This window comes from Trichosurus vulpecula, chromosome 1 (assembly GCF_011100635.1).
Source record: "Trichosurus vulpecula isolate mTriVul1 chromosome 1, mTriVul1.pri, whole genome shotgun sequence".
Classification (NCBI taxonomy): Eukaryota; Metazoa; Chordata; class Mammalia; order Diprotodontia; family Phalangeridae; genus Trichosurus; species Trichosurus vulpecula.
In genome coordinates this window covers 35,064,825-35,076,184 of record NC_050573.1, presented here as the reverse complement: position 1 = coordinate 35,076,184, position 11,360 = coordinate 35,064,825, and the positions used below count along the sequence as shown (strand labels likewise).

The following is an 11,360-nucleotide window of genomic DNA, read 5'->3' as shown; positions in this document are numbered from 1 at the left end:
CTGCAAGAGGGCCATGCTTCCTAAAGAGTAGGGAACGACTCAGAGGTCAATTTGGGTTCGCCTAGCGGCTCCAAGCACGCAGGCGCAGAATGGACGACGACGGATCCAGGAATAAAGCTTGACTCCCTTGACCAACCAACCATCCATCCATCCACCTGCAGGAGGGGCGGGAGCGCATCCCCGCCTCGGACTGCCCCGGAGCCACCATCTCGCCAGGCTTCTGGCAGAATCTGGGCATTGCTATTTGGGGTGATGTTCTGAACAGACAGCTTATCTGGGCGGTTTTTAAATGTTTTAAATTACAATCATAATAGTAATAATAATTGTTATATTTCCAGCTAAGGGATCGCATAAAGAGGCGTGCCTACACGTCCGTGCTTAGGTTGCACGGGGCGTCATCGCCTGCTTAGGATGCGCCAGCTCCTCTTGTTTACGGGGCATCCTCAGCCCCGAAAGATGCCACCGTACCCCTCGCTAGCGTTCCGCGCCTAGCCAGCGTTCCCGCTGCCCCGCCAGAGCCCAGCCAGGGGGAGCCCCAGGAGGAGAGGAAGGGAGGGAAGGAGCCGCGCAAGCAGGCGGCCGGGGTGGAGGCTCAGCGCCCTGTCACCCCAACATCTCTCGGGCCTGACGCACGCACCCTCAAGCCAGGAGGAGGGGCTGGGGAAGCTTTTCCCATTCCCTCCCTGCATTGGACGTCGCCGTTGGGGAAGCCTCGGAGAAGATGCCGGGCCAGGTGCAGACGCCTCCCTGGGTGGAGGAGGATGGCCGGGCATCGGAGCTGTACGCAGCAGCCGGGAGTGGCGGGTGAGGCTCGGGGCCCTGCAGGCTTCCCTGGAGAGATGAGGCGGGGGCCAGGCAGTCCCCCTCTCCTCTGCCCTGCCGGGAGGGCAGAGAGTAGCAGACCAGGGATGGATAAGCCTCGGGGGAAGAGGGAGGAGGGGATTCTTGCTGAGGGCGGACAAGCATCCTTTGCTTCTGGGATGAGGACGCGGAGAGGACTGCGTGACTCACGGTCGGAGGGGGGTGGGGGTGGGGCCTGGGGCTGGGGGAAGATTCCCAGCAGCGGTGGAGGCGTTTGGTGCAATGACTCACCTGGGTGGGTGCCAGGGTGAAGGCTTCTACCCCGAGGGGGCGCTGGGCCACCAGGCTACATCTTCCCCAGAAAAAAAAGGCAGGGATGGCCAGCTTCCATAAGAGTGGTATAGAAAACCCCAGGCACTTAAGACAATAGCCTGGAAGGCAAGACGCCTGGGTTCTGATCCCTGGGGAGGGCTGTGTGACATCAGATGTGTATTTCTTTTGCCTTCTTGAAATAGGAAAAATCCTTATGCAAGAGAAGAGACAAAAAAGGGTGAATTCTTTTTGAAATAGCTTTTAATTACATTTTGTTCATTCATTTAATATTTGTTGAATGAGTGAAAGAATAAACAGGTTACTTTTAGATGATTCCTGCCTCCATCCCATGGGACCTTTAAGACCTTCAGGTAGCTCTCAGTCTAGGGATAGACAAGGCTTCTGGGTAGGGAGGGAGCAGAGCTTCAGTGTCCTCATCCTTCCAAATAAGTGACTGGGATTAAAAATAAAAGGTATCAATAAAACTTTAGAAAGAAGAAAAACCTATAAAGAAAAAAAAACACCTTTGAGTCATGGAATGTGGAATTTTACAATGTTAAATTTGTTTGCATTTATGTTTAAAATCATATTGAAATTTATTCCTTTATATTCATGGGCTCACATAGTCATGGAGAAGGTTAGACTAGGTTGCCCTTCAGGTCCTTAGGAGCAGCTCTAGCGACACTCTATAATATGTCACTGCTTAATTAGAGCTGTTACCTCCATGATGTTAGTATTATTTCTGTTGTTATAGATAATATCCCATCCAACTGATTCTTCTCCATACCATACTCTTCCATAGATTTGCTTAATAGATGCTTATTGACTGAAAATCCATCCACCTAAGTCTTCCTCCAGGCCTTTTTAAAAATATTTTTTTCTTTGCTGGCAGTGCAGGAGTTGTCCATTCCTCATTCTCAGTACATGGCTAGCCCATTTCCTTTTCTGATTATATTTTTCCTGGATTATATTCTTTATACCACTTTTTGTGCATAGGTCCCAATGTTACAACTGACTTAGCCTACTATTTGTCTTTTCCATTGTCCTTGGAGTCGCCAACCACAGTGATTCATTAGAAGTTGTTGTGTTCCAAGATTCACCACTGTTCTGTTCTGGGTAGAACATTTGTGTTTAAAAAAAAGTGTGTGTGTGTGTGTGTGTGTGTGTGTGTGTGTGTGTGAGTGAGAGAGAGAGAGAGAGAGAGAGAGAGAGAGAGAGAGAATGCATGCAGATGTGTGTGTGAGAGAGAGCAGCTTGGGATCCTTAAGACTCTAGAATTTCCAAAATATAATCCACTCTAGTCACTCAACAAGCATTTAATAATATTCCAGGCTCTGGGATATGAATAATAAAAAAAAGACAATTCCCCTTTTACTACACTGAAGTAGTAGCTTACACTTGCTCCTATTTGTTCACCTCTGGGCCCAGCTCACTGTCCATCTCTACTTGCTATACAAGATATACTAGCCATCTAACTGCATATCATAGTTTGGACAATAGCCATTTTTCATTGATTTGTTTTTTCCTGTATAGATTATTATGTTGACTTCTTTTGAGTTATCGTGGATCTTTTTTCAGGGGGAGTTGTTTTGTTTTGTCTTTGTCTTTTTGTTTTGTTTTACTGTTCTGTGTTTTGATATAATCAGGACAATGTTGTCCACGAACAGTGGAATCTAGTGGAACTTACTGTTTATAAGCAATGAATCCCTCCTCCGTTTGGACATCCTCCATGACTACATGAACCTACGTATGTAAAGGAATACATTTTAATATAACTTAAAAGTAAATGCAAATATTTGTAATGTCAGAAAATTCCACATTCCATGGCCTATAGGTATTTTTCTTCTTTTTAAAGTTTTATTGATCCTTTCTCCCTTAAAATAAAAACAATTCCACAAAATCAACTTACAAAGTGACTGTTTTTACACTTTTTTTTGCACCCCTAATCTCTCTGCTCAGAAGAGAGAAATGTGTTAGTTTCATCATTAGTCTTCTGGAACCATGACTGGTTGTTGCATTTAGTGTGGACTTTGATGTCTTGTGTTCAGTTGTGTTTTTGTAGTCATTATGCATACTGTTCTCCCGGTTCTGCTTTCTTCACTCTGTATCAATTTGTACAGTTCAAATAAGGAAGTCATGGCCATCTAAATCCCCATATTAGTCATTATATACGGGACAGTAATAGTCTTATTCTCATACCACAATTTGTTTAGCCATTTTCCAATGGGTTCTACTTTCTTTAGATCGGTTTTGTGACTCTGAAAGTGCTGCTGTGAATATTGGGGCATATGTGGGACTTTTCTGTCTCTGACTTTCTTTGGGACATATGCCAAAGAGAAGATTGCTAGGTCAAACGTTCCGAACAGTTTAGTGATTCTTTGTATTCTTTTTAGTTTCTTTTTGCATAATTCCAAATTGTTTTCCAGAATAGTTAGGCCAATTCACAGATCCACCTGGAGTATGTTAGTGTGCCTGTCTTCTCACAGTTCCTCCAATATTTTCTGCCTACATCTTTGCCATTTTGATGGATATGAGGCAAAATCGACCAGTAAGTCCACAAATTCTGTGCCAGGCAGTGGGCTAAGTGTTGAGAATATACAAGCAGAAAGAGAGTACCCATCTTCAAGGAGGGGTGCCAAGGGAGGAATGAAGGAATAAACATGGTAGACTTGGGCACTTTCCTTAGAATGGAAGTTCCAGTAAAAACCACCCAACTGAGGAAGGGGCTGAAGGGGTAGAGTGATCCTCCATGGCGTTTTAACAATCCAGCTAGCAGCTTCTGTGGGGGTGTAAGATCCACCCACAGCCAGCACCCAGAAAGCTGCTGGCACGCCGGGAAAGCACAGGTTCTTTTTATCTGCTTAACCAAGGAAAGCACGGTGAAGGGGTTGACAAGCTTACTTTAATCCAGCATTCAGTTAGTTCATTTAGTTCGAGGGAAAAAAAAAACCAGCGCTGCCTGAATGACTAGGGCCAATTGGTTCTTGAGTTGGCCCCTTCCCCTAGGACCCTGGGAGGTTCACATCCATGAAGACCAGGTCAACACCCAACAGAGGCAGACCCAAACCCACGTGGTCCAAAAGCCTCTGCTGTCCCTGACATGCAAACCAGGCCCTCCCTGGGCCCCCAAGAGCCCAGTACCTAGTAAGGCTCAATGAAATAAACTGAGTTACTCAAAGAAAACAAAGGCCATTTTGCTTGCCGACACACATGGTACCAGAAGGCCGTAGGGATGGTGGGAAGTCTCTCCAGGGCAAGAAGGATGCTGTGGCTTCGTAGAGAAGGAAATCTAGAGAGTCAGGACTGGGGCCCTAGTCTATGTTTGAATTTTAATTTCTTTTACACTTAATTTGGAGCATGTTTTCATATAGTTGTTAACAGTTTTCATTTCTTCTTCTGAAAACCATTCATATTCTTTGACGATTTATATATTGAAGAATCATGTATGTATATGTCCATGTAATTTATAACAGTACATATGTATCATTATATACATATATAAAATCCACATACAAAGTCTCATATATTTATATGCCTCCCCTATATATCTTGGGTATAAATTTTATCAGTGATGGTTGGTGAAAAGACATTTTTTTCACATTAAATTTCTCTTATTTAAGTTGCGCTGTTTGTGCAAAAGCCTTTAAAACCTGTACAATTAAAATTATCCATTTTGTCTTATGTAATCTCTGTTTGCCTTGTTTGGTTATGAATATTTTCCCTGACCATAGTTGTGACAGGCATTTCCTTCCATTCTCCACATTTTTTAAATTTAAAAAAAAATGCCTTATTTGAATGACCTTTTATATTTGGATTGCTTATCCATTTTGAACTTTTTTTTAGTGTAGATTGCTAGTCTAAGGGCAAATGCAGTTTTTCCATTTTGATGAGACTCAAAGCCTCAGGCCAGTAATCTTCAGACTTTGAGGAGGGCAAGCAAAAGGTCCTGTTGAGAAGGATCTCCCAAGAGCTATGAGTTCTTCAATTTGCCCCCCACCCCCACCTTTCTCAAAGGAGAGATGTTATTATTGTTGTTCAGTCATCTGCGTGGTATCCCACTCTTAATGACCACATTTGGGGTTTTCTGGGCAAAGACACTGGATCATGACCCCATTTGGGGTTTTTTTTGGCAAAGACACTGGAGTGGTTTGCCAAGGAGATACTTTGGTGATATTCTGGGACTGTCTCAGCCAACACTGATGTAATCACTGCCATGAACTCCACATACCTATCCAACCAATATCAGTTTGGCTCTTAACTATTGTCTACTGCTTCATGCAGAGCAATTTTCAATTAGATTATAAGCTTCTTTAGGGTAGGGACAACATTTTCTATTTCTTTTGTACCTGGTATAACCCTCCAGATCTTAATCAATCTAGCACACATTTATTTAGTAGCCATTATGTTCCAGACATTGTGCTAGACTCTGGGGATGCCAAGACACCAAATAGAATAAATAGACCCTGAGCTCAAGGAGTTTACATTCTGGGTAGGGGGGCCAGTGAAGGATCTCAGTAAGTACTGATTGAATTCAGAGAGAACAGGGTGGGAGTGATGGTAGGAGGTTGTCTTTCTTAGGCACTCAGCCAGGAGGAAATCTGTATAAAAGTTCCCAGCTATCCTAACTCAACTGTTCATTTTTAGAAAAGCATTTTATATTTTGTTTTGAGTGAACAATCATTTCCTAGTAACATTCTCACTCAATAGTACCTTCCCTAATAAAATAAAAAAAATTACCACTTTAACTTCTCCTTTCTGAGTCACCCTAATGCCAGAATTGCTATTCAGAACATCCTTACAAAATAATCAAAAGTCCATTCTACACCTTAATTACTAATTGTTAAAAATGACTCATCATCCTGAGTCCAAGTCCAGTCTCAGGCACACACTAGCTGTGTGACTCTGGGCAAGTCACTTCACCCTCTTTGCCTCAGTTTCCTTGTCTGAAAAATGAACTGGAGAAGAAAATGGTAAAATACTCCAGTATCTTTGCCAAGAAAACCCCAAAAGGGGTCACAAAGAATCAGACACAATAACAGCCTTTGCCTTAAGCAGCAGCTGTGATGTAGGGGGAAAGGGCAAAAGGCCTTGGACACTTCCTGACTATGGGTCTGTGTGTACACTCTGCACTTAAGCTCCCTTTATCTGTTTAATGGGGCTGATACTTGAAATGTCTGCTCCAAGAAGCTGTTGTGTTTGTAAACCTTTCACGGAATAAATAACATTTATTCAACAAGCATATAGTAATCTGTTTCAACAATTTGGCTAGCAGCTGCTGTGGGGGTGAAAGACCAACACAAGCCCAACAACAGGAATGCTGCAATCCCAGGTTCTTTTGATCTGCTTTACTAAGGAAAGCAACCTTAAGGGGTTAACAATCTTACTTTAATCTAGCATACAAAGCAAATACAAAGAAATTACAAACAACAGACAGATCTTGTCTGATTCAAATCTTGATTCATAGTTACCAGAGTTTAACGAAGTCTGAACATCTGGGTTTACAAGCTGGAGGGCTCTTAACTACAGCTGCCCAGAGTTGCCACATCAGTGGACCACCAAGAGTGAGAGCCCTAAGCAAATAGCTCTGTTCTCTCTTTTTATGCACTCTTTAGCCTTCATCAAACGTCATCTGAGCAACCAGAACTTAAGCTCTTACTATTGGTTCTGGTCTTAGCAACTCCCCTTAGGACCCTGAGGGCTTCACGCCCACATAGGCTTAGCACCTAATAGGTAGGGGTTTGGGCCTGCGGCTTAGCACCTAATAAGACTCAGTCAAAGACACCCAACTTAATTGATATTACATAAGCACTGTCTATGCAGTAGGCACTGAGGATATAAGGGTCTGGTGATACCAAGACAAAAAAATGACATAATTCTTGCCTTCTAGGAGCTTCCATTCTATCAGTGGGAGAGAGAGAGGGCGGAGGGAGAGAGAGAGAGAGAGAGAGAGTGTAAATACAAAGTAATTTTAAGAGAAGGGGCTGAGAAAATCCAGTAAAGCCTTCTGTAGAAGGGACACAAGGAATGACCCTTGCAAAGAGCTGAGGACTCTAAGAAGGGGAAGGAAGGAGAGCAAGCAAAGGCAGGTAGGTGGCTCAGTGGATTAAATGCTAAACCTGGGTTTGGGATGACCCGAGTTTGAATCTAGCCTCTGACACTCCCTAGTTGTGTGACTCTGAGAAAGTCATTTAACTTCTGTTTGCTTCATTATCCTCATCTGTAAAATGGGGATCACAATAGCCCCTACCTCCCAGGGTTCTAGTGAGGACAAAATGAGATATTGGTGAAGTGTTTTGTGAGTGTTAAAACACTATAGAAGTGCTAGCTGTTGTTGTTGTTCTTAGCATAGATGGGAGATGGAATGTCAGTAAGGGAAGCAGCAGTTAGTCAACAAGCATCTATTAAGCGCCTACTATATGCCAGGTACTGTGCTAAGCAACGGGGATACAAAAAGAGTTAAAAGACAGTTCCTGCCTTTAAGGAACTCATGATCTAATGGTGGAGACAGCAAGGGAACAACTATGTGCAGACAAGCCATATGTAGAATAAACAGGAAACAACCAAGGGAGGGCATTAGAATTAAAAAGTTAAAAAGACTTTCTGTAGAAGATGGGATTTTAGTGGGGACTAGAAGGAAACCAGGGGAGCCAGTAGGTGTGCTTGAGAGGGGTGAACATTCCCCACATGAGGAACAGCCAGAGAAAGTGCCTGGAATAGAGAGATGGAAGGGCTTTGAACACCAAATAGATCCTGTATTTGATCCAGTAGGTGATAGGGAACCTCTAGAGTTTCTTTTTATGTTTTTTTTTGGGGGGGGGGGTTTAAGTGACTTGCCCAAGGTCACACAGCTGGTAAGTGTGTCAAGTGTCTGAGGCCAGATTTGAATTCAGGTCCTCCTGACTCCAGGGCCAGTGCTCTACTCACTGTGCCAGAGTATGCAGGTGACATGGTTGGACCAGCAATGTAAGAAAATCACTCTGGTGGCCAAATGGAAGATGAACCGCAGTGGGGAGAGACTTGAGGCAGGCAGGCTCACCCACAGGCTACAGCAACAATCCAGACATGAAGTGATGAAGGCCTGTATCAGGGTAGTGGCAGTGTCAGAGGAGAGAAGGCAGCCTATTTGAGAGATATTGTAAAAGTAAAGTTGACAGACTTTGGCACCATATTGGATGGAGGAGTATAGTGAGGAGTTTAGGATTTCTCCTAGGTTGGGAGCCTGAGGGACTGAGAGTATAGTGTGGCCCTCCATGGTAGTAGGGAAGGTCAGAAGTGGGAAGGGTTCAGTTTTGGACATGTTGAGTTTGGATGTCTCTTGGATGTCCAGTTCAAGACGTCTGAAAAGCAGTTGGAGATGCAAGATTGGAGGCCCACAGAGAGGTGAGCAGGATAAGTGAATTTGAGAAACAGCAGCAAAGAGACTTGGTGATCTCATCAGCTCTCCTGGATTTAATCATCTATCTGCAATATCCTTCAGAGATTGTTGATTGTTGTCATTTGTCCTTCATGACATTGAGAAGGTGATGTCATGAGAGACTGGCTGAATAGCCTACAGGGGCTGGTTTCTGAATGAGGAAATAGAAAGGGAAAAAACCCTGAATTTCCCTCTCCTCCATATTAATTAGTTATAAATACAGGAAAGAAATAATCATTTCTCTCAGATGGAATGGAATAATGTCAAGTTGAACTGGTTCACTAAGGAGTCAAGATGGGGAAAAGAGGAGTGAGTGGCTAGTCCAGAAAATTGAGAGGTAAAGGAATTGGAGGTCATGGTGTGGACAAAAGGTAGGATTTGGTAAGAGAAGGCAGAAGGAGAGGTGGAAAGCCAATAGATTATGGTCAGATAAGGGCACTTCGGAATTCTTCAGCATGGAGGTTGTGTATTTGTTGGTGATGGCAAGATCAAGGCTGTAACTGAGTAGCTGAGGAGGTGTAGTAGAGGAGGTCATGGGTAGAGAGGAACTGAGTGATTAGGGCATTTGGGGGAGAACCCATGTGTATTTGTCTTTCTCATTCTCCTTTTTTGGATCATCATCCATACCCTGCCTTCTATCTGTGGGTAGGAATGCTAATAAGAAGAATAACTAGCGTTTATATAACACTTCAAATTTTGGCAGCTAGTTGGAGCAGTGGCTAGAACACTGGGCTTGGAATTGGGAAGACTCATCTTCCTGAGTTCAAATCCGGCCTCAGATACTTACCAGTTATGTGACCCTGGGCAAGTCACCTCATCCTCTTTGCCTCAGTTTTTTTATCTGTAAAATTGAGCTGGAGAAGGAAAACGGCAAACCACTCCAGTATCCTTGCCAAGAAAAGCCAAATGGTGTCACGACGGACACGACTGAAACGACTTCACAACAAATAACAACTCTGGGAGGTAGATGCTATTATTCCCATCATACAGATGAGTAAATTAAAGCAGAGAGAGGTTAAATGACTTGCCCAGGGTCACACAGCTAATATCTGAAGCTGAGTTTGAACTGGGTTCCTGACTCCAGGTCAAGCATTCAATCCACTGTGGTATCCAAGGGTCTATCCTGGGCCCTCTCTTATCTTCTCTCTCTGTGTTCTTTCTCAGTGACTCATCTATTCACATGCATAACTCTCTACATGTGGCCGGCTGATTTCTATATAAGACACATATATATATAATAGATGTATAAGATAGAGATAGCTTATCCATAAAAGATAACTTAACCATAGAGATAACTCTAGCTATCTTTCTACAGTTGATTCTTGGATTCATGTTTCCAAATCATTAAGCATTTTGAACTGTATGTCCTTGTAGACACGTCAAACTCAATGTGTCTATAATTAAACTCACCTTTCCCCCCACTCCCACTCCATCCTCCAAACCTCTCTCTTCCTGTCATGGACCCCACCACCTTCCAGTCATCCAAATTCAAACCTTAGTATTACCCCCTATTCCTCATTTCCACTCAGCTGCCAAATCTTGTCCTTTCTACTTCCCCAACATGTTTGTAACAACAGTGTTGTTAACAGCTGCTGTGGGGGTGTAAAATCAATAACAGCAGCACCCAGGAGAGCTGCTAGCATAGGTTCTTTGATCTGCTTTTCTAAGGAAAGCAACTTTAAAGGTTTTACAATCTCACTTTAATTAAACATACATATATCATTCACTTAGTTCAGGGGAAGAAGTCAGCACTCTGAACTTCAGAGAAAACACAAACAGAAATTACAAGCAGAAATTATATAAACAGAGCAAAATAACACAAATCAACAGACAGGCTTCTAGCTGTCTGACCAAGACAATACATACATAGTTACCAGAGAGAGAAGCACCAACATCTAGGTTTTCAAAGCCAGGGGGGCTACCCAGAGTTTCCTCTGGCCAAATCACACAAATACTCTTCCCATGAGTAAGCCCTCAAAGCAAAATGCTAACCTCAGAGCATATATACCCTGTTTAGGGCCCTGGGACTTAGCGCCTATTTAGCAAAAGGGTGTAGGAAAGATCTCTAATCACAACTAACACCACATCATATATATTGTTTCCAATCAATGACTCTTGATGCGAACAAAGGCGAGACTCAAAGGCAATCGATTGCCTTAGTGCTGAGAAGTACTCCAAAACAAAAGACAACAAAAAGTCCCACTTTGCTTGCCATTACAGTCTTTCACATCTGTCCTCTTCTCTCCTCTCACACAGACCCTCATCACCTTTCACCTGAACTATTCCAATAGCCTCCTAACTGATCTCTCTACCTCCAGTTTCTCCACATAGCTATCGATGTGATTTTCCTAAAGTGTAGGTCTGGCCTCAATAAACTGCATTGGTTGAATATTACTTCTATAGGATCAAATATAAAGTCCTCCATTCAGCATTTAAAGCCCTTTAAATGGTATCTAAATGCCTCGCAGTCAATCAATTAATAAATATTTAATAAACACCTACTATGTGCCAGGCACTGTGCTAAACACTACCCTACCTTACCAATATTGTTATATATTACTCCCCTTTCTGCATTCTATAATCTAGTCAAATTAGCCTTCCATATAAGATAGATATATGTGATAGATGTATAAGATAGAGATAACTTATCTGTAAGAGATAACTTATCATAGAGATAACTCTAGCTATCTGTTCCTCTCACACAGCAGCCACCTCCATCTTTGCTCAGCTTGTCCCCTGTGCTTCCAGCATAGTCCCTCATTACCACTATCTCCCAGAGTCCCTAGTCTCCTTGAAGAGTCAGCTTAAATTTGAGCTTCTAAATGAAGTCTTT

The 11,360-nt window shown here is 43.0% G+C and overlaps 1 protein-coding gene across 1 annotated transcript in view; it reads left to right on the top strand.

Moving 5' to 3' along the window:
- The first annotated feature begins 78 nt into the window (after positions 1–78).
- Positions 79–11,360, top strand: part of FAM216A (family with sequence similarity 216 member A) — a 23,523-nt gene continuing 12,241 nt past the window's right edge. The window contains exon 1 of the mRNA XM_036760235.1: positions 79–804. Coding sequence (XP_036616130.1) covers positions 722–804 — 83 coding nt within the window. The 5' untranslated portion in view covers positions 79–721. The remainder of the gene's footprint in view (positions 805–11,360) is intronic.